At 37.5% G+C, this 23,898-nt stretch overlaps 2 protein-coding genes across 2 annotated transcripts; both read right to left on the bottom strand.

The window, feature by feature from the left end:
* Positions 1 to 207: 207 nt before the first annotated feature.
* On the bottom strand, positions 208 to 4,696 carry adh5 (alcohol dehydrogenase 5). Its single transcript, XM_084431244.1, has 9 exons — positions 4,336 to 4,696; positions 3,648 to 3,749; positions 2,688 to 2,829; positions 2,490 to 2,577; positions 1,787 to 2,006; positions 1,426 to 1,686; positions 1,023 to 1,158; positions 520 to 658; positions 208 to 399 (listed from the first exon to the last, which is right to left on the bottom strand). The coding sequence occupies exons 1-9, from the start codon at positions 4,351 to 4,353 to the stop codon at positions 375 to 377; spliced, it is 1,131 nt and encodes a 376-aa protein (XP_084287370.1). The 5' UTR covers positions 4,354 to 4,696; the 3' UTR covers positions 208 to 374.
* A 2,626-nt stretch (positions 4,697 to 7,322) lies between these two features.
* On the bottom strand, positions 7,323 to 14,040 carry gar1 (GAR1 homolog, ribonucleoprotein). The gene is made up of 7 exons (XM_084430854.1): positions 13,943 to 14,040; positions 13,362 to 13,576; positions 13,100 to 13,254; positions 12,774 to 12,833; positions 10,656 to 10,767; positions 10,393 to 10,503; positions 7,323 to 7,837 (listed from the first exon to the last, which is right to left on the bottom strand). Exons 2-7 carry the CDS (start codon positions 13,564 to 13,566, stop codon positions 7,827 to 7,829), a joined length of 654 nt encoding a protein of 217 aa, XP_084286980.1. The 5' UTR covers positions 13,567 to 13,576; positions 13,943 to 14,040; the 3' UTR covers positions 7,323 to 7,826.
* Between the last annotated feature and the right edge of the window lie 9,858 nt (positions 14,041 to 23,898).

Genomic DNA, 23,898 nt, shown 5'->3' with positions numbered 1-23,898 from the left:
ACCATTTTTTTAACCAAAGTCTTTTTGAATACATTGATTTATTTTATACATGCATCATATAATTTATTTGGATATTTTATATAGTTTTAATCTACATTCAAGATTTATAACAGAGCAGATTTACACAGAATAGAATTTGATGCCAAGCCATTAATATTTCAACATTTTAACTATAAAACAAATCAAATAAAAAGGAGGCACAAAATGTTTTGTGTTTGGTACATTTATTCAGTGTGTAACTGGAACTCTACAGACAAATAACCATTAATTAACACAACAGTCAACACTGCAACTATTGAGACAAGGATGTTGATGATTAGTATCAAAGCAACAAGATCTTATTCATGGCAGGACTCATGTTTGAACCCGTAGGCTCAAAGCTGCAGGACGGTTCGGATACTGTGGAAGACGCACAAGAGAAAAGTTTGCATTAAGATATCAAGTTTGTTTCCCACATTGCATTAATAATATATTACCAAACAGCACCAGATAAAAACAGGCATTTTATAAGGCATGTACCTCTTCCCAGCATGCATCAGGTCAAAGGCCTCATTGATCTGGGAAAAGGGCAATGTGTGAGTAACAAACTCATCCACCATCAGCTTCTTACTCATGTAGTCATTCACCAGCTTAGGAACACTCTCCACACTCTTCCAACCTTAAAAGCAAAGAGAAAATCCTTCTGTTATGAAGTTAATTACCTAATATGTTATATTTATATGCTACATGCTAAAAAAAGCATATATCATAATGCTATTTGAAAATGTAAATAGTAACATAAAAATATATAATAAAAAAAAAGATATACAAAAATAAGATAAAATAACAATATAAAATGAATAATATTATACAAAACTAAGAAAATCATATCTCATAATTAATATATTAAAGTAAAATTCATTATAACATTTATATTAAAATATAATAATATAACCATACAACAATAATATAAAATCATATCACAATTAATATGATTAAAAAAAAACTAAATTACACACAAAAAAATTAAAAAATACACCCACCACCAAAAGCTGTGCCTTTCCATGTACGCCCTGTGACCAGCTGGAAAGGGCGGGTGGAGATTTCTTGCCCTGCTCCTGCCACACCAATGATGACACTGGTTCCCCAGCCTTTGTGACAAGCCTCAAGAGCAGCTCTCTGAATTCAAAAGAAAAGTGACAATTATAATGGTCATCATGAGCATCCTAAGCCGTATAAAACTGGGCAATTATGCACTTCACACAAGTACAATAGTGGAAACTATACTGTCTCTAATTATGAGTTACCATGGCAGCAATTATTTAGAGGAACAATGATGACTTCAACTAAGCTGAGATCTACAGTTCTGCTGTAGACATCTGGATGGCCGTATTAGTCGGCTTTCGTTCATCCCTATCTAAACGGCTGATGTTTCTGCAGTTTTACCATAATGCCAACATTGCCGATGCATTCGAAGGAGTAGTCAACCCCTCCATCTGTCAGCTCCACCAGCACTTCCTGAATGGGCTTGCTGTGGTCCTTTGGGTTCACAAACTCAGTGGCTCCAAACTTCTTGGCAGTTTCAAACTTGTCTGGGTTGATGTCAATGCCAATGATCCTGGTGGCACCGACTGACTTGCAGCCCATTATGACTGCGAGCCCAACTGCTCCCAAACCGAACACAGCACAAGTAGAGCCTGCTTCAACCTACCAGGGGGAATATGCGTCTATTGATCATGTGACATTAAGACAGAAGGAAACATTCTAGTAATTATAAAGACATGCACATTAATTAAATGAAGCAGACTTTAGCAGTATTGATGGCAGCTCCGTATCCAGTAGAGATGCCACAGCCCAGCAGACACACTTTGTCCAGGGGGGCATGTTCATCCACTTTGGCCAGAGAGATTTCTGCTACCACAGTGTATTCGGAGAAGGTGCTGGTACCCATGAAGTGGAAGAGCTGTTTGCCTTTACAGCTGAACCTGGAGGTGTTATCGGGCATCAGACCCTGACCTTGGGTCACCCTAAAAGAATTGCATCACAACTGAGCATCTATAAACCAAATTACAGTTAGCATGAACAATAACAAGACCTACACAACCATTAAAAAGTCTGGGTCAATCTCTAATGTTTACCAAGACATGATATATTATTACAATTTAAAATAACTTTTCTATTTTAATATATTTAAAACGCGATGCAGCCATTACTCCGGTCTTCAGAGTCACATGATTTTACAGAAATCATTCTAATGTGCTGATTTGCTGCTCAAGAAACATTTTATCCATGTTGAAAATAGGCGTGCTGCTTAATATTTTTGTGGAAACGTGATCTTTTTTTCAGGATTATTTGATGGATAAAATTAAGTTGAAAATAAAATAAAAATAATTTACTGTCTCTTTACTGTCACTTTTGATCACTTTATTAATCATGCTGACCCCAAACTTTTGAATGGTAGTGTATTTTCATAAAGGAGAGAATGATGATGGGAAATAATTCATAATTACCTTATTTTCTGACACAGGTTGGTTTTAGGATTTTTACAAAACTTGCACTCTCCACATTGGGGTACATACAGTGGAATAACAGTATCACCTTCACAAAAAGTGAAAGAGCTTCAGGATTTCAGCCCATCTCCCAAAATTGCTCACATTTTACACATTAAATGTCTCTGAAGTGAGGGTAAATAGCCTGTTTTGACATGCCTGTTTTGAATTTGGTGACCCCTTCGCCAACACTCTCAACAGTGCCTGCCCCCTCATGGCCCAGGATGACAGGAAACAAGCCCTCAGGGTCACTTCCACTCAGGGTGTAGGCATCAGTGTGACACACACCTGTAGCATGAATCTGAAACGCACAACCACGCAAGACTTCTCACCATTATATTTGAATTTATATTATTATTATTATTATTATTATTCAAAGCACAATACATTTTTTCTCTATACACGAGTTGATTGCTTAATTATTTGTAATAAAGAACACAATCATAAACACAACACTTCTACATAATCATGCACGGCACAAGACACTGAAGACAGCAGGGTCAAAACTGAACCTGCTCGGTGTAAATCTGTCACAAAACATGGTGATTTGACAGGGTGCAGCTGCAAGCCGGTTTGTTACAGCTTTAGCAGAGCTGGTGCAATTTAAAAAGAGAAATCTTGTCTAAATCAATTATAAAAAGATCTCATAATGTCCCGATATGTCAGTTTAAAATGTTATAGGCAGCATGAAACGGAAGTTGCGAACTTGCTATATACTTTTTTCCCCTATTGTATATCTGCTTTTCAAACAATGATTGGATGGTTGTGGTTTGCTATGATCTCATATGAGTGACAGGTTGTCCCGCCCTCACGCCAGTAAACACATCATCAGAGAACAGATGCTGTTGCAAGAGGGAGGGGACGTTATTGTGATTAAAGATTATGAGGGCAGATGACTTTTAAAAAACGTACGTGCATGGATAAATCATTTATAGTTAATACTGCACTATTCCATTAAAAAAAAAAAGAAAAAAAAGAATTGTCCATTTTGATGTCATGGTGACTTTAAAAACAAAGATTTTACGGAGCACCAAAGTACTCTGTGTCATCTACAATCTATGCACTTCAAATAACCTATTGCTTTTGTCAAGAGGTACAATGTTCAGATTAATGGTTTACCTTCACTCGAACTTCATGGGCTTTAGGTGGAGCAACCTCCACCTCCTCAATGGAAAGAGGCTTACCAGCCTCCCAGGCCACTGCTGCCTTGCATTTGATCACCTGAGGATGAATCAAAGAAGCTGTTAGCTCATAAACACTGTTAGAAGAGATGCTTCGGTGACTATTTTTTCACCTAAAATGAAGGTTATGCAAATCACTGCTTTAGATGACTTTATGTAGATGCTGTGCAGGACGAGAAGCAGTTAAACACAAAAACAAGTGATGTTTAATACAGTTTACGTATAGCAAAATTAGCACAACATAATGTGAATCTCTATTCACATGCTGTAAAAAAAAAAAAAATCTGTGGTTAAGGAGAAAGGCCGCGTTGAATGCAACAATACAGAGATTAGAATAACATGTTTCTGATCTTTTATGCATGCATTGTCACAAAGCTGAATACAAAAAACAAGGGCACCGGAAAACAGGTCAAAGCAGCACAATGGATCTTTGTATCTAGATCTGCACTCCTGTCATGCACAAGTGCTGCTACATATTTGAAAGCGTTTTTGATTGAACTGCACTGTCTTGACACTCGATGTTTTTCACAAATGTTGCACATTTGTGCACATTAAACGCGCACAAATGTATACTATTAATACTTTACGTAGTTGTAGGGTGAGGGCAAATTTCTCTGCTAACTTACTTTCCCAGTTGTGTCCATGCTTTTCTTCCACCACGAGAGAAAGGGAAGGAGAGGTGTGGCAAACTAAAGAACAGCTTTCTTCCACCAATGAGAGACCAGGATGTGGTTACGCTTGAGCAAAGTACGTTGTTTTTCTCAGCGCCTGCAGCGCTTATGCATCTAATAGGTCTGTTGAACTGATAAATAATGAATGAAAGAGCAATGTTCACTCGATCTAGAAATAGCCTGACAACGCATTTATGATGCCTTCTACACTGTAACACTGGATATACACACTTTACGGAGAAAATGTTATTCAACAAGGACTTACATTAATACGGTGACGCATATTGCTGCGGCTGCTGCCCCTCAATTATGTCGTAATAGGGTTCAACTACGGGCACTTTTGGCCTTGTGAACTTGAGGTAAAAAAAAGTGTTCAAATCAAAATTGTCACAGTCTAACAGTTAAATATAACTAGTCTAGTTTAATGATCCATAAGAGAACGCACTTACATTATAAGACAAATTGGTGTTTTTTTGACATATTATAACGTGGTCTTATGTCGTTAAAACGACATCTTTTTCTCGTAATAACGAGATGTTATGTCGTTAAAACGACATCTTTTCTTGGCCTTATAAGGACATGTGTAGTCATGTACAAAATATGCCTTTATCCCATAGACTGTAAAGCTTTATCCACATAAAATTGATAGCCTATCACGCCTTTACCACGTACACTTCTGCGTTCAAAAAGCTTAAGCAAATTAGCAGCCCCCAATCAGGCAAATTAATCAATGAGGCCCTTTTTTTCAAATATATTTTATAGGCCTAAGGTTTTTTTTATATTATATATAATATTTATTTTTGTTAATAGGCTATATCTTCATTGCCTAGATATATAATTAAACAAAAAGTAGTCAAACACATCAAACAGAACATAGCCTAAGTTGTTTATTTTTAACAACATTGTCTTATTTTGTTTAATTAACGAAATGTCAATCTTCATCTTTATAACAGAAGATACAATACAATAAAAATCTTCAAGATACAGCCTACAATCTTCACATAACGGATTGTCACCTTATAAACAGTCCTTTGTGTGGTGGAATAAGCAATGCTATATAGAAATATATGGTTAGTAGCCTATCTTAATTTAAACTTTATTTTATTGTTTTATTAGTTCATTCAACTAATTATGCTAACTCAACTAATTTAATGTAAAGAGCTGGATATTAATTACTAATGTCAAATATTAAATGTAGGCTATTGATTAGAGTTGCCATAGACTAAAGATTTTTCTAGACTAGTAGTCATTCAGCAATTAGGACCAATCACACATTTATATTCAATCCTGGGTGCATGTATTGAATATAACACCACATTGATGCTGTTTAAGCTCCATCCACACACAGAATAGAATAAGCATATTTTAAGCCGATACATCAACATCTCTCATCATTGGGGTGGGGGAACGGATTTCGACAGCTGAACTATTTGCCGTCGGATTCTGTTCCCCCTATGTTTCTTACGCAATGAGGTTCTAATATTTATCACATTGCAGCTTATTACAAATCCCAATAGCCTAGTGGTCAGTAGGCTACACTCTGCACAGATATTAATTGCTTTTCAGGTTAATGCGACCCGAGTTTAAGTCCCGGTTCGTCAAACTTTCTTGATACTATACTGTTCTATCATAATAAAAGGCAAAAAAATATAGTCTCTAAACTGATGCAAGTTAAGCTCCATCCTCACACAAAAATAAAATCAGCATTTTTTTAAGCCATTACATCAACACCTCTCATAATGGGAGTGGGGGAACGGATTCCGACAGCTGGTTTTTTTTGCCGTCGGATTCTGTTCCCCCCATATTTTTGACACACTGGGGTTCTAATATTTATCAAATTGATGCTGTTTAAGATCCATCCACACACAGAAATAAAATCAGCATTTTTTAAGCCATTACATCAACATCTCTCATCATTGGGGTGGGGGAACGGATTTCGACAGCTGAACTATTTGCCGTCGGATTCTGTTCCCCCTATGTTTCTTACACAATGAGGTTCCAATATTTATCACATTGCAGCTAATTACTAAACCCAATAGGCTATAGGCCTAGCCTATATTCCGCGCTCAAGCGCACGCATAAAACTTGCCGCAAAGCACCGGCAAAAGTAGGCTAATGATAATAAATGTGTGTGAAAAAAATAGCAAAGCATTTTAATTGTTTATTAATGAACTAGTCTTTTCTAAATCAGTATAGCCTGCCAGCAAACATATCTCCATACATCTCTGTAATTTAGCCTAGATGCGCCAATTTCATACGGACAGGTTTACATAATCAGATGGTAGGCAACCGTACGTATTTGCTTTCGATTGGATTTCTTTCGTTGGTGGACATTTTTTATAAGCTTTATATAGATAGCTATATTTCTAATGTCTGTGAATGCTGGCAGTGTGTCACCGTACATTTATGCTAAAACACAAACAAGTTTTTTCTCTCTCTTAGGGAAGAGGTATCATCTTATTTATGCAAGGAAGGTGGATTTTTCATAATGTCTTACAAAATTAAGGAACAAGTGGCCAATTAGACTTCCGGGTTCTGATGTCATACCAGCACCACTCTATAAATTATTTAATCACACATGTATAATGTACAAATATAGTCACCAAAAACACACCACTGTTTTTTAGCATAAAGCTCTGGCAATCCTTTTCTATTTTTATATTATTGTTACTTTAAGCTGTAGTCAGCAGCACCACAGTATTGCTTTTCCAAGAAAAGTCTAGACAATTCTCACTTCTGTCTGGTTCTATGATGAAGATCTGGAAAATCCCTGACTAAACACTCACTCTAACTGTTGATAATACGCATTGCCTTTTATAAACAATCTCTGATAGGTTTGCAGACTCAAGTCTCTCCTATTCAGATGTCACAACCCAAGATCTACACTTTAGCAATAGCAAACATGTTGGTACATCACAAAATAATTAAAAACAAAACTGCAGTTGACCATATAACAGATTTTATTTTGCAAGTCCATGGTGGCATCTGGAGGTCAACTGAAACAATTTGCAATTCTGTAAATGCAGACATCCATTATTATCCAACAATGAAAGTTTTTGACATCATTATTTGTGGAGTTAACTTCACCATTTTGTCACTACATAACCCGTTACGTTACGTTGTTCAAGTAGATACTGGTCCAACCTCCAGCAAATTTAAAAACGCAAGTGGATGCAAACCAACCACGTAACGTTGTGGAGACTCGTGTCCTCTTGTACACAGACATGTGGCAACTTAAAACATTAGTCCTATCAGTAGATCAAATAAAAAAAATCCACTGCTGAGAAAATACATATATAATACAAAAAGTAAAAAGTTCAGCTGTACAACAGAGGCATGAATTAACAGTCAAAAGACTCTGGCAAGGCCCCAAATGCTGCTTCTGGCTTCTCACCGGAAGTTTCCACAGAAGATGACAGGACAGATCCCACCCTATGAGTCCTTCATCATCTTCCACCTGCAAAGAAAGTAGAAAAAAAAATGAGGTGTTACTCCTACTACAATGGAAATGGAAAAGAGCAGCTCAGATATGTTCATACTTTATAAATGACCATTATTAAGCAAGGACGAATTAAATTGATCAAAAATGACAGTAAAAACATTTACAAAATTACAAAACATTCCTATTTCAAATACATTGCGTTCTATTGAACTTTCTATTCATTGTAAAATACTAATAAAATAAATGCATCAGTTTCCACAAAAATATTAAGCAGGACAATTTTGAAAAAAAGTTTAAGCACCAAATCAGCATATTAGAATGATTTCTAAAATATCATGTGACATCACAGGAATGAATTATACTTTAAAATATATTAAAACAAAAAAAAGTTTTGTATTCTAATCATTTCACAATATTACTGTACTGTTTTGAACAAATAAATGCATGTATTGGTGCAGCATGAGATATTTTTAAAAAACATTATTTAAAATCTTACCAACTCCAAACTTTTGAACGGTAACCAAGGAATGTAGGGATGGCCCGATACCGATACTGGCATCGGGCCGATACTGTTCAGTCGGATGTCAATGGCAAAGAAAATAAAATGAGGCATGTAGCTTATTATTAACGTTAAAGGTATAGTGGAGGATTTTCTTTTTCCGGGTGGATCATCAAGACTATTGGTCCTCCTAGTTGTCAATCATTCTGGTGATATGTTTACGTAAGGCCGTCGTACGTGCTCGTTCCTAGATAGTTTTCACTTTCTGCACATGCACACTTTCAGGTGTATATGTGTGGTGAGCTACGGTTTCAGCCATTCATTGAAGCTCGCCGTTCTGACCGGGTTTTTTCAAAATGTCTGAGGGTCGCAAGAGAAAAAGTGTCCAAGACCAGAGTGTTTTTGGGAGAATATTTCACACGCTGGTGTGCGCTAAAAGCACAGGTTGGGCTTCCCACTGATGCCTCAGTCGCGAAGTTTCTACTCGACAGGTAAAGTTTGGCATGCTATTTGGAGAAATCCATTTAAAAATCACTGCTAGTAAAAGTTAATGTAACGTTAAGCTATGATTAGCGATGCTAGCCCTGGCACAAGTCACGCACTAGGCTCGTGCATGCTCTCTCATGCACACGTTTAATAGGCGTTCCCTCTCGGGAGCAGGTAGAGTGTTGCGCATGTGCATTTTTTCAAAAGATGGAGAGGGCGGTTCTTTTCTAAAATTCGGGAAAATCCTCCACTATACCTTTAACTGATAAGAGAGAGAGAGAGCGAGCGCACTTCTGTTGAATGCTCTTGATTGCTGATCGTTCACTCAGCACATGTTATTTGGATGAAAACTAAATCGTATATGTAAGTAAAGTAAAACATGAACTGTTACCTGATTTAAGTATAACGAGTGGTTCCCTACATTATTACAGGACGTGTGCAGGTCAAGAAGTTCCATGAACGCAAACATACAAAGCGCGCGCCCCGCAAACCAGCGTCTCAGCGCGCGAATACTGGATTAAATTGTCTTTCACGTCTTGCGCTTGTACGGACGAATTCACACAAAATTAAGTAATAACGCCCGTCTTGGCGAGTATCCTATAGTAAACAAAGTCGGTTATATCTCAAATGAACGTAGCCATGTTCAAATGCGGTCCGTGTGTTCGGTCTTAAAGGGGCAGCATAAACCTGCTTCTGTGTTTTAATGTTAATCAAACAAAGGACAAAATACTCACTGCTCTTGACTAAATAGGCTACCCTTTTCAACTTTACAAAAATATCTATATATAATTTATACAGTAATGAATATGCTTTTCACATTTGATTACTTTATTCAAATTTCTGTACCTGTTAGATCTACCCGAAAAACTCTAAAAACACTGTTTATTTCATTTGTAGCCTTTCTTTGTTCTATTGTATTTATTTGTCCTATTTGTAATTCGATTGTTTGTTCTTATTTTGTTACTGACTGCTTACTTGTTTTAAATTCACATTAATTAGGCTGGTAGTTTTTGTTGTAGTATCAAAATTGGACTAAATAATTGATATTTCACTGGTTTTGACAAACATTTGAACCGCTGACCTGATCCTCAGCACTGAGCCCTGCTGAAGCAGCTCTAAATATGTGCTGTGGCTATTAAATGAAAGATAAAATATGATAGAGCAATAGAATGAACAGTGACAGTAACAGAAGCTTATACAATGCATTTTAGCAGGCTTAATTAAGCATGAAAATAACCAAAAGAAATATATATATTTGATGAACAAATTAAGCCAACTAATATGATTTATATTCTTTTGGTTTATCTACTAATACATTTAAAAATTACAAATGCAGTGAAAATTCAGTGATCGGTTAGGGTATCGGTAACGGCGAGTACCAAAAATGAAAGTATCGGTATCAGACTCGTTCTGCAAAAAGTGGTATCGGGACATCCCTAAAGGAATGTGTTTGAAAATACATGAAGGGGATCAAATGATGGATCTTTTTGAATCTCATTTTTGGATAAAATATTCCATTTACCTTAATTAAGTACTTTCATCCAATTTCATTATTAATTTCTGAGGATCAGCATTGCTAACTTACCTCTGAATCCACGTCCACCGCCTCCACCTCTGCCTCCTCTGAACCCTCCACCACCGCCTCCTCTGCCACCTCCACGCCCGCCAAATCCTCCACGACCTCCACGGAAGCCTCCTGCAAATACAATACTCGTTTTAGGATTCATTATGTAGAGCACAATGTAAATGCTACACAATTCTGTGTTAATTAAACAGATGTTATTACCAGAGATAATGATAAAACCGAACCAATCAGCATATGTATATTGTTTTCTTGTGTGGTCTTACCTCCTCTTCCACCTCTTCCTCCTCCTCTACCCCCACGGGGCGGCCCCTTCTCACCTGGAGGCCTGGGGAGGAATCTCTGGAGGGGCAGCAGCTTCATGGGGTCGATGTAGAACTGATGCAAGAGGAGAGAAAAAGTTAATTAAAATAATTTACATCATAATACTGTTAGTCACATCCTAGTGTATTGATAAGAGGCAGAACAGCCGAAGGAAGACGCTAAAACTGCTTGAAGGCTCATAAGAATCCCTTGATATTCTGGAGCAATATCTGCTTCTAAATTATGGATATCCTAAAAGAACCCTGATCGTTGTCTAATATTTGAAATAAAACTGATAAGCGGTGGGGTGTTCTTTAAAAAAAAAAAAAAATATTAGAGAAGACCGCATAAAAAAAAAAAAAAAAAAGTTATGTGGTGTTACATCTTGTTTTATATATATATATATATATATATATATATATATATATATATATATATATATATAAGCTCAACACAACAAATGTTTCAAGTGGTTTCCCCAAAAGATAAAAATGCAACTTTTAGGCTGTTTACACGGAAACGATCTAAAGAGAAGACGCAAAAGTGGCGTTGCGTTATCACTTTTTATTCTGCGTTTAGACGAGCGTTATGGGGGGGAAATCTGCGTGCATATGGTGACGCAAAAGTGTGTAAAATTCGATGTAGTATGCACTCCAGGCGGCTAGGTGGCAATGTGAAGCACTGCCACACAACACCAAGTCCGCGCCTGCGTACAACCTTCCTTCTACTTCTCTCCCTAGTAGACTTTTGCGTTTTTACCCTTTAGACGGGAACACGACGGTGGAGCGTTTTTAAGATTTCCACTCTGGAGGGTGGTTTCACTTTTTTGAGTTTAAGCCCCAAAAACGCCGTAGCCGTCTAAACGAAAGGCACATCTGATAAAATATTTTTATGTTTTCACCCGCGAGCGTTCTCGTGTAAACAGGGCCTTAGTGACTTCTGCAGTCTCAAAATTATCCAACCCACTGAATAGAATCCCTCACAACAGCAGTAATCTGCAAAATGGGTGTTGTCTAATCAAGCGCTTCATTAGCTGCACCAGGTGTGCTTCAGCTAGAACACATGAAATGTCTAAACTGGCTAGGTTTGTTGAGTGTTGCATTTGACTGCATGTTAGAAATGTCAAAAGATGGTCCAAAAAGTTAAGAGAAGTTTCCATGCCAGAACTCCAAACGCGTACACCATTACTGAACCAAAAGCACAAGAAAAATGGCTCTAAATTGCCCAATATGATATAAATAAGCCACAGAAGTTTTGGGATTCTGTTCTGAGGAGCGATGAAACAAAACTGGAACTTTTCAGCCCTATGGATCAGGGGTATGTCTGGAAGAAAAAGAATTAAGCATATGCTGAAAAGAACACTCTGCCTACAGTTAAGCATGGTGGCTCTGTGATGCTCTGGGGCTCATTTGCATCCTCTGGCACTGGAAACCTGCAGTGTGTTGAAGACAAGATGGAAATCCTAGGAGAAAATGTCATGCTGTCAGTGAGGAAGCTGAAGCTTGGCCGTCATTGGACATTCCAAAAGGACAATGAAGACTTGGTTGCAGAAGAAGTCCTGGAAGATTCTACACTGGCCATCACAGTCACCTGACTTGAACCCCATAGAAAATCTCTGGTGGGATTTGAAGAATGCGGTTGCAGCACGCAAACCCAAGAACATAACTGAACTGGAGGCCATTGCTCATGAGAAATGGGCTAAGATTCCTCAGAAACGCTGCCAGAAGCTGGTGTCTGGTTATACATCTCGTTTGCAGCAGGTCATGCAACAGCAAAAGGATGTTCTACTAAGTAGTAAAGATGCTTGCCATGAAGGGGTCGAATAATTTTGAGACTGTAAAAGTCACATTTCATTTCAAAAGTCGCATTGCTATTTCAATTACTTATGTTTGATTTGTTTATTGCAAACAGCTGAAAGTCTGTAAATTATGCCAATAAACCTGGGTTGAATAATTTCTATTGCAAGTGTTGTGTGTGTGTGTGTGTGTGTGTGTGTGTGTGTGTGTGTGTGTGTGTGTGTGTGTGTGTGTGTGTGTGTGTGTGTGTATATAAAAAAAAAATATGACAAAAACTGAGCTTACCTTCTGTAACTTTTTGAAGGAGGATGCCTTCATATTTTCAGAGAGCTTGACTGAAAAATACTGAGGAATTTGTTAAGGAAACAATTTAGCTCATTAATCCTGTAAAGCCTGACATATGAAATAACATTCAGAAAAATCTTATTGTAGTGGAAATGTATTAATCCTAGATAATTTAAAAGAAATTATTTGAAGAATTAATAACACTATAACAGCACTTTTCTTTCTTTTTACATTTATACTAAAAGGCTTTTTACATGCCAATATAATATAATTAAATTTGACAGCACTGTCAACATCACATGCAAAAACAAGTAAGTTAAGGATACAAAATCACGAATCTGCCCAAAGATCTCGTCCACTTTTCCAATCTGTTCTTTGTTTTCCAGATATATAGGAGCGTTGAAGTAGGGAACTTTGTTTTCCTCCGTCACACATTTACAGACAATTTCATCCTCACAGGGGTGCAGGAACTCTCCCACAGCTGAGACATGAGGAGCATCAATACAATTTAGCCTATAGCTTGAGACAAGCAGTCGCAATAGAATGCAAATACAAACAGAGGCATGAAAGAAAGCAAATATACCTTACCGATAACATATTCCGGTGGACCAAAGTCTTGATATCTGTTAAATCCACCTCGACCTCCACCTCCACGACCCCCACCAAATCCACCTCCACGACCCCCTCCGAATCCACCTCCACGACCACCTCCGAATCCACCTCCACGACCACCACCTCTGTTAAAACCACCGCCACGACCCCCTCCTCGACCACCACCCCCGCGGAATGACATGATAAAGATCCTGTAAAACACATAAACGAATCGCGGGTTACACTGGGCAACGTGGTATTAAATACTATAAGTCAGCGTTAGCATGAAGTTTAATCATCCTGATGATCCAAAGACTAACGTTAAATAACCAGGTGAAAATTTTGGGGATTTTAAAACTTTCCTTATCATAATATCATATCTTACAGGAAAGAAATAACAGTTGTACTGGAGTAAAGTTACTGTCGAGCATGGTGAACCAGGGAGGTTAGCCTTTTAGCACATCTAATACCTCCAATTGCAAAAAGAAATATAACTTATAGATAAATAACACCAACCGGTATTCTACATAAACATGTTATCCTAAAACTTGCACTGAAAAGTCAAAAGCACAATTTACCTTTAAATGTGCTCGGTTGGACTATCAAATCAATGAGCACGCTGTTGACTCTGGAAACACATGTGCCTTCTGCCACACTGTGCCTGCCGTAAATGAACACCGGCACAGACTGTCGTAAACAAGGAAGTCATGACCATGTTTGGACGATAGGGGCGTTCGTGTCAAGAAAAAGCTAAACTTACGGTTTACAACATTCTTCATAGAAAAAAAGTTAACATATTACAATAGCACAAATTTCAAATGTTTATGATTATTTTAAGACTTATATATACACATTTAGGAGCCTATATATGTTGAATAAAATATTCTTTTTTTGTTACTGTTTGAAGTTAATTTCATGTAAAAATAGGTTTAATTCATATATCACTTTTCTAGAACTCACTTTACACAGCCTGTAAAATATAAATACAACTAGATGACAAGAAAAAAGATTTTGAAGAAGCACTCTCAGATTCTAAATGACTCGTCACCCATGTCAAGTCAAGTCAAGGTACCTTTACTTATATAGGCCTAGCGCTTAATACAATTCAGATTATTTCAAAGCAGCAAGAGGAAAATGATTCACTGATGCGAACAGAGTTCATTTTGGCTGTATACGGCATCTCTAAAAGAAAATAGTGTCATTGTTCAGCTGAAGTCAGTTCAGAGTTGATTCAGTTCTATTGTAAATATCATCAATTATCAATCTATAAAGCAGTTCTGCAGACAAACAGTGATGTGGTCAGTGCAGTCAAATAAAAAATATTGTTGAATATTATGTGAATATTAAGCAAGCCAGAGAGGTGACATTGGCAAGGAACCCAAACTCCATCAGGAGACAGAATGGAGAAAAAATTCCTTGGGAGAAATCAGGCTAAGTCTGGGGGCCAGTTCTCCTCTGGCCAACAAACGAACACAGTGTCATCATGATTCAGGCTGCATCACAAGTCAGAAATCAGATTCTGGATTGATAGCATTCGAATATTCATCCAGTTCCTTTTGCTTGAAGATCGGATTCAAATCACACAGAGCCGAAGCTAGGGTCTCTGCAAAGGACCTGTCTGGTTCTTGTGGTCTTTGCTGAGGATCTGTGCTGACGGCTGTCACATCGACGAGGCCTTCGCAGACGACTGTCTAAGTTGAGGATCTCTGCTGACATTCAGGGCTGCATTGTGGTCTGATCTGGATACAGACCGTAAACGGCTGACATACAGTAACCTCTGGATAAATAGAGATTAATATTATCATATATATATGTATATACATGTATACATATACTGTATATGAATGCATGCACTGAGGTAACAGCAGAGGTCAGTCTTGACACATGATGAGCTGAGCGGTAGATTACAGTTTCTCTAAAGGGGCTGTGATGATTGTGAGGGACCGGAACATTTGGATTCTGATCAGGGAACTGCTGGCTCTCCTGGGTCTACACACTAGAAGGCAATATCTGTAAATAGAAGTCAGTTTCCCCCCGAATCTCTCTACCTCGTTTTTTTTTTTTTTCTTCTTGAATGCCGCAGGCAACTGTCAGCATCCAGCATGGGAACTTGAGTAGTGTACTGAAGAAGAGGGAGAGAGAGCGCTATACAGCTAGAGAGAGAGAGAGAGAGAGAGTACCCTACGTCAAGAGGAGTGCCGCACTTTATGTGGAGCTTATTATAACCTTGTGTTGTATATCTTGTACAAATACCTTTACACTTTCCCTTAAACCTTTTAGAGAATAAATCCTGCCTTTATACCTGCACCTAACCTGACAGTGACTGGAATTTTGACTTTATCTCTTCTTGGCTGACTGAGAGACACTACAACATCTGAATGTCAATATTTGATGTTTGGCTTATAGCACACATGCTCAGAAGCTGTGCTACTTTTCATTGAGGAGACGGAAGACATACCCCAGACAATGCTTTGGGTGAGCAAAGCATGTGTCTGAATGGACAGTTTCAAAACAGAACTGAAAAAAAGACATTTTGTTCCTAATATATTATGTATTTAACATACAGTACATTAATGTACTTGATGAAACCTTCATAACGTGTGAAATAATAAATAATGTTTAATATTAGAAGTGCCAAAAAAATTGCTCATCAAGGACAATAGCATTTAAAACCAAAGCGTCTAAAATGCTTGGCAGTTCAAATTCCCCATTGCAAGGCTCACAAGTTCTTTACCTCCACAAATTCCTTTTGTGCATTTCAGGACGTGAACCATGTGATTTAATTGCACAAATGTGGAGTGGTTCCTATCCTAATGTATCGATTTCCTGGTTGGGTAATCCGTGATTGTCACACTGGTCAGTCAGATTATGGGGTAGAGAAGGCAATGTGGCCTTGTAGATTGTAATGGGGGGAAAAGTCTGTTAATTGCCCCTGAATGCTGAAAGTAAATTAATTATTGATCGCTTACACCACTCTTTTTCTGTACTTACATAGCTTTACAAATACTTTTATCTCCCCTAAGTGTAAGTACATTTCCGCTCTGGCATAATTACACACGGAGGGAACCCCATGGACCACTAAGCACCTCATTAGACCCAAAAAAGTAGTCTATTCTGGATTTGTTTGTGAATCTGAAGATGTTTCTCACTATTTTTACATTATTTTTAAATGTGACACAGTCACATTTGGTAACTAAGAATTTTTTATTTTTTTATTTCTTTTGCAAAATCTATCAATGAGTTTGGACTTAAATTTATTCCAAGTTTAGTATAAAATTTAGAACTAACCACACATAAGACTTTAAATATATTTTTCCCATATATTTACATATATTTTTTACAATATACACTAAAATTCATAATAATTTGGATTCAGTAATACTTTTATTTAGCAACGACACATTTAACTGATCAAAAGTGACATTTAGGATATAATATAACAAATATTCATATTTCAAAAACACACAGGTTCTTTGTAACTTTCTATTCATCAAATAATCCTGAAAAATCACATTTTTCAACATTGAAAGAAGTGTTCTTCAGCACCAAATCAGTAATATAATGATTTCTGAAGGATCATAAGACACTGAAATTACATTTTAAGCTACTGCAAAAAATAATACAGTAATTAAAAATTTTTATAGTATCTAACATTATCGCTTTTTTACTGAATTATATTTACTGAATGATATATATATATATATATATATATATATATATATATAGGCTATATATATATATATATATATATAGGCTATATATATATATATATATATAGAGAGAGAGAGAGAGAGAGAGAGAGAGATCATTTTGACTGAACATAATAAGCAACTTATAATTTACACTATTAACACAATTATCAATGAAACTCAATGTCATTGCCTCTTCTTTTTTTTCCTCGCACAAACTAGTCCACTAACATCATTACCTGGATATACGTGGAGAGACAGAAGAAGAGAGTAGGAAAAAAGAAAGAACATAACTGAATGAAATTACTTAATGTGGGTGAGGGAGGGCTCTCATCCAATCTGTGTTCAGGATGACACTGAATGCAAAGCACAGATCCAAGCCAACACTAGCCTGCATCATTATTCTGGCCATTGATTTTCCACTGGGCTTCCAAAGGGCCTTGTTCTCTTTGAAATGAAGTATAAACAAAGTACCAGCATGATATAACAGCATTTTTATTCTGCTTCGGGAGGCAGCAAGCCCTGTGGATTAGAGGTTTCACTCAAAGAAACACAAGTGGTATGCATGTTGTGTGTGTCCATTTCAAATGGCACACTGTTCTCTCAGCCCGTGTGAATGACACTCGTTCTCTGATCAGGTTGAGACAGTGCATTCTGAGTGGGTGAGGAGAACTGAGCGTTCAGGGACATCTGAAGACAGGTCATCTGATGCTTAGAGCCAGCCTGTGATGCATTCTGAGTTGGCATTTCACCTCTTGAGATGAGAGACGATAAGAGCTGGCATTATGTTTGGTTTTCTTTAATGCTTTGACAGGCTGGGTCTGATTTAACCGAACTGAGATCATATCTGTTAAGATCCCAGAGGTATTTCTTGGTTTTATGTCTGTCACGGTTCATCGATCCGTGTGTTCATTTTGTGTATCTGTTGGTTGTTGTGGGTGTGGGGTCTGAGTGTGTAGTGCTTGTTTGTTGCTTAGTAACCAGCTGATCACTTAATCAGCCCGCAGCTGCAGCTAGTTACTTCTGTTGTTAGCTGCCTATATCTAGCGGGAGTGATTATTGCTTGGTGTGGGTTTGTCACTCTTGTTTGTGCTCTCTTACCCAGTTCTGGTGCCTGAGTTTCCTTACGGAGTTATTTCCTCGATCTTGTCTGTGTTTCCAGACCTCTGGAGATCGTTTGGAGTTATCTTCATCCAGTTCCAGTTTGGCATCCGTGCTGGATTTATTCATATCACTCATCCTCTCCTGTGAATTTGTATCCTGGTTGCCCACCTTCTATACGTGGTGTTTTGAGTATAATCACTGTCTCAACCTGTCTTCAATAAACTGCTTGCTTGCATTTGGATCTATGACTCTCATTCTGACAATGTCGGCAGCCGAGTATAGGTTATAGTTAAAAAAAGGGAAAAGAAAAATAAACTAAAAAAGGAATAGTGGTCCGCTTTTTGAGTGTTTCTTCAAATTCAATGTCTATATCCACTCCATAGTCAAGAATTTCAATGCATTTTCATATTCATGTTTTCTCAGGCGGCAGATGGACTAAGAGAATATAACCATAATGGTTCTGTACAGCTACAAATGGGAAACCCAAAAGTCCATGCCACCAGGTCAGATAATAGTTAGTTACAAGCAGAAAAATCTCTTTTGTGGTACTTTGATGTTAGTAAATCAAATACTTTCATGTATTGTAATTGGTTCCCTTTGATATTGGCCAGTTTTACACATTCCATCTCGCTTTGCCTTCTCCATTCCATTCAGAGCAGCATCGATGACCAAGATTATACCCTGAAAGCACCTAAACATACACATAGTAGTGTCATTAGAGCTGAGAGGTTTTCCATGCTCTCCCTGCCCCTACTGTTCATCCACACTATCCTTTCAACAAAATCAGAGAAGATAATGTGTATTATTAGGTTTCTCATTCTCTTTAATAAGTGATGGGTGAGTGCATTTCTTTTCCATGTATCAAACTGGTCTGCAGGGGATTCTCGGGTGCCATCACTGGATGAACTGGACTGAGGGACTTTTGAAGTCTGGTTGTGATAAAGTAGGAATCGTTAAACCATAAATGATCATTTTTTATTTTACTCACCCTCATGTAATTTCAAACTTGTATGATTTTGATTCTTTCTTCTGTGGAAAATAAAAAAGGTGAATTGACTGGGGCTTCGATCTTCAAATAGGACACAAAAGAAGTATCATAAAAGTGATTCATACGACTTGTGTGGTATATTCCAAGTCTTCTGAAGATGATAGATTTGTGTGATGAAAAAGACTGAAATTTAAATAATTTAGATAATGAAACTTGACAACTAAATCTTTCTAAATTTGTAAATGAATCATTCAGATGGCTTTGGATCAACCGATTCATTGAAAAGTAAATTTTTTGTCTGTTCATCAAACAAAGCTGTTCTTCGTTTTTTTCTGTTAATTTTGCTGTAGTGTCTTGTTTTTTTCCAGAGCTGTATATACATTTGTATAGTACGCATAGTGCATGATTTATATTGCCAATTTTTTAAACTTCTCTTGAATTTGTTTATTTATTTATTTATTGTAATTTTTGGAGCTTGTTCCCCTATATTCTCTTGCATTATACTTTCATCATACAAAATAATAATACTTTGTGTTCCATGGAAGTTGTGGCACAAGGGTAGTAGGCTAATGGCATAACCTTCAGTGTTGGGTGAACTATCCCTTTAAGAATCATAAAGTTTGTTGGATTAATCACAGATATAGGTGAGCCTTAACAGGCCGTGAGGTATAGCTCTATCACGGTTGAGGCCTCGAGCAAGGCACTTTACCTGTAATTATATTTGCTACAGTGTAAGCCACTTGAGAATGAGTCATCTGCTAAATGTCAAGGAACTGCATGCCATGATGTTTGCACTGAGGAGATCACTAACATTTAAAGAGACTGTTAAGTGGCAGTGTAGGAGCCATGTTCATTTTTGTTTCAAATACAAAAATTACTAAATTATTAAAGTTTTCTGTTTAGTTATTATGTAGTGTGTGCTCCTCCTGCAGGTATTGGGAGAAAATTCGTAATAAAGGCTGTCATTCAGTTCTGCAGGAGGTGCTGATACCAGCGTAACAATCATTAACCGCAAGATGAGAAAGTGTGGATGACCATTTGGCAGCGTGTGTTGGAGTGACAAGCTTATAGGGCTTAGCATTTGTGTTTTGTTATATTTATATTCAACAATAAATATCAATGAGCGTCATTTAACTTGAGCATCTTCTCAATCTTACGAGTCAAGACAGATCTACATCTCTGCAAAGTGAACAAGAACATCATCAACAAAACACAGAGGGTGTTTTACCAGTACAACGAGGTTTGCTTGCTTTAATTTTTTATTTAGTTCTACAGCAGGGGTACACAAACCTACTTTTGGAGGTCCACCTCCCTACAGAGTTTAATTCCAACCTTGCTCTAAAACACCTGCATTTAATTTTCAAGTAAACCCCAGGCCTTGATTAGCTGGGCGTTAAAAAATGTAGTCCCACATCTACAGCATGCATTGCATGTGCTGCTTGCATAAACATGTCTCTCTTTTTTTCTTTTTTTTTTTAAATATATACTGTATATTTCTTGAAACGTAGGCTAGTTCTTAAATTGTGTATAGCGGCTGGTCCTCTCAGGCAATTTGGGGAAAAATATCCTATTTCACCTCCACAAATCCACCTCACTTTTCCATTATATGTCACATCAATGTTTCAATAGCCACTGTGTTTGTGACCAATATGATTCCATTTATATTTAATATCTGCTTCATCCAAAATATTCTGCTGACCATAGCAGTGCTGATTCATGCAGTGTCAAGAGCAGACACACCAAGACTAGAGTCCTTATACCTGCTGATGGGGTATTGTTTCTGTACCATTGAGAGTTTTCTAGTTGTCAACAAAGAAGAATCCAAGCTGTGTAAGTCATGCCACCAATGACACATTAAAGAATTGCTAACAGTGCTACAAGACAAAGTCTTCATTCAGCATGACAGATGTGCGACAGATGCTGGGATAAAATGGTAAGCATTTTACAAGCATTATTTTTCACAGGTGACTGTGTGGCCATTGTAATAATGCAATTTTATTTTTTTAAGCAATTTAATAAATCAATGTTAGTAATTTTTGTATTCATTTATTTACTTTTTTTTATTAAAATAATTAATTAATTAAATCAAACTTATATTAAGTTCTCATGTTACTCACCTTAGGATGATACACTTTGTTTTGTAAGTCACCTTGGATAGTAGTGTCTGGTAAATATATGAGAAAATGGCTTGTAATTATACTAAAATTAGCATCATTTTAGAAATGCTACCTTCATGCCAATACCACCCCACTAATATAAGAATAGTTTAACCAAAAAAATATGTATTTCACCAGCATGCTGTTGTTGTTATCAACACAAAAGGATATATATATAGGGGGAAGGAATTTCAGAGAATAACAAACAAAATCTCAGTTTGTTTCTCCCTGGCTGTTGAGTTGGTTTGCGTCTGTATAAGCTTCGTATATCTTTCTGTTTTGAATCATTATTTACTATCATTCCTTGTTGTTTTTACTGCTAAAAATAACGTACTCAACATCACACATTAACCTGACATCGCTAGCTTCAATCTAAATCGTTATTGCTAGCACAATATGCTAGTAATTCACTAGCCTGTTAGTGTGCCATCCATGCGCTCTTTATTTATTTATTTATTTTTTCTTTTGCTTGTGCCTTTTACGAGTTCATCAAACAAACTTTGGTGAGCAGGATCAGTCAACAAACACGGTGAGTCATGTCATCTTCTCCTCTTATTGCCACTTGCACTTCATGTAACATGTATAGCATAGCCTTCTCTGTCAGCACAGGATGTATAGGCTATGTGATAAATGCAGGGAGATAGTCAGGCTGACGGAGAAGATTTCAGAACTAGAGACACGCGTCCAAACTATAATCGAGGTTAATTTTAAGAGTGCAAGGGCTTTAGATACTGCTTTGGATGCAACTAGCTTAGTGAACTCTGTACATTGCTCGGTTCCGGCCCGTCCAGCAGGGCAATTGGGTGACGGTGAGACGCTGTAGTCATGGGACAAAACACCACTCTTCCGTTGCGATTACAACATCAAACAGGTTCTCCCCACTCAGTGAAACACCCACTGTGAATCCTGTTGAATGTGCCCTAATTATTGGCGATTCTATTAAACGGAACGTGAAAATAGAGACACCAGCCACCATAGTCACATGTTTGCCAGGAGCCAGAGCGCCTGACATCAAAGCAAATTTAAAAGTGCTGGCTAATGCTAATCATAAATTCTCTAAGATTATTATTCACGTCGGCACTAATGATGTTCGACTCCGTCAGTCGGAGATCACTAAAATTAACGTTAAAGAGGTGTGTGAACTCGCAAGTATGATGTCAGGCACTGTAATTTGCTCTGGCCCCCTTCCTGTTCTTCTCTCTAGTAATATGGCACATATTCTTAGAGCTCAAACATGAATTGGGGCTCAGGTCAGGAAGCAGACAGACTGGCTAAACCTACCGTCTGCTAGCTGTCTCACGTCACTGAGGTCAGATAAATCCCATCACATAGAGACTCTTTCACCTAGATATCATCATATAGAGACTGTGTCTGTTCCCCGAATAAGGAAATACAAAAAACTTCCAAACCCATCTAAGGGTAGAAATTTAATTGATTTTCAACAAATAAAAAACAAATATAATACAAATGAGCAAATGATAAAGCTTGGGTTGCTGAATATTCGATCCCTTACTTCAAAAGCACTTATTGTTAATGATATGATTACAGACTATAACCTAGATGTGCTGTGTTTGACAGAAACCTGGCTAAAACCAGACGATTACATTACTTTAAATGAGTCCACCCTCCAAGATTACGGTTATAAACATGAACCTCGTCTGAAAGGCAAAGAGGGAGGTGTTGCTGTAATTTATAGTAATATTTTCAGAATTACTTAGAAGTCTAGTTTCATATATAATTATTTTGAAGTGTTGGTGCTTAATGTAACAATATCTAGTGTAAATGATAAATCATGTTTGAGATTTGCGCTGGCTACTGTATACAGGCCACCAGGGCACCATACAGACTTTATCAAAGAATTTGCTGACTTTCTATCAGAGTTACTGGCTGCAGATAAAGTCCTAATTGTTGGTGATTTTAATATACATGTAGATAACGAAAAAGATGCATTGGGATTGGCATTTAAAGACATTCTTAACTCTATTGGAGTTAGACAAATGTGTCAGGACCTACTCATTGTCCTAATCATACTCTAGATCTAATACTATCACATGGAATCAATGTTGATGGCGTTGAAATTCTGCAGCAGAGCGAATGTCACGGTTCATCGATCCATGTGTTCATTTTGTGTATCTGTAAATATGATTGTGGGTGGGGGATCTATGTGTGTTGCTTGTTTGTTGCTTAGAAACCAGCTGATCACTTAATCAGCCCGCAGCTGCAGCTAGTTAATTCTGTTTGTTAGCTGCCTATGTCTAGCGGGAGTGATTATTGCATGGTGTCGGTTCGTCATTCCTGTTTATGCTCTCTTACCCAGTTCCAGTGCCCGGTTTCCTTGCGGAGATAATTCCTAGATCTCGTCTGTGTTCCCAGACTTCTGGAGATCGTTGGAGTCCTCTTCTTCCTGTTACCGTTTGACATCCGCTCAAGGACTATTCATATCACTCATCCTCTCCTGTATATCTGCTTCCAGGTCGCCCGCCTGCTAATCGTGGTGTTTTTGAGTGTTTCCATCAGTTCAACCCGTTTGTCAATAAACTGCTTGCTTGCAATTGGATCTTCGACTCTCATTGTGACATTAGATCCAGCAAGCACGG

This window comes from Rutilus rutilus (assembly GCF_951802725.1).
Source record: "Rutilus rutilus genome assembly, chromosome: 14".
NCBI lineage: Eukaryota > Metazoa > Chordata > Actinopteri > Cypriniformes > Leuciscidae > Rutilus > Rutilus rutilus.
The sequence above is the reverse complement of the archived record's forward strand: the minus strand, read 5'-3'. Positions and strand labels throughout refer to the sequence as shown.

What these genes read in the sequence shown, in the direction of transcription:
- gar1 (XM_084430854.1), bottom strand. Translation starts at nt 13,566, where the DNA reads ATGTCATTCCGCGGGGGTGGTGGTCGAGGAGGGGGTCGTGGCGGTGGT. An exon ending in TTGGGCAGATTCGTGATTTT is followed by an intron (nt 12,834 to 13,099) that starts GTATCCTTAACT and finishes CAAATTCCTCAG; the next exon opens with TATTTTTCAGTCAAGCTCTC. An exon ending in AGGAAGAGGTGGAAGAGGAG is followed by an intron (nt 10,504 to 10,655) that starts GTAAGACCACAC and finishes TTGTATTTGCAG; the next exon opens with GAGGCTTCCGTGGAGGTCGT.
- adh5 (XM_084431244.1), bottom strand. An exon ending in AACCTGTGTCAGAAAATAAG is followed by an intron (nt 2,007 to 2,489) that starts GTAATTATGAAT and finishes CAATTCTTTTAG; the next exon opens with GGTGACCCAAGGTCAGGGTC. An exon ending in CTGCCATCAATACTGCTAAA is followed by an intron (nt 1,687 to 1,786) that starts GTCTGCTTCATT and finishes TCCCCCTGGTAG; the next exon opens with GTTGAAGCAGGCTCTACTTG.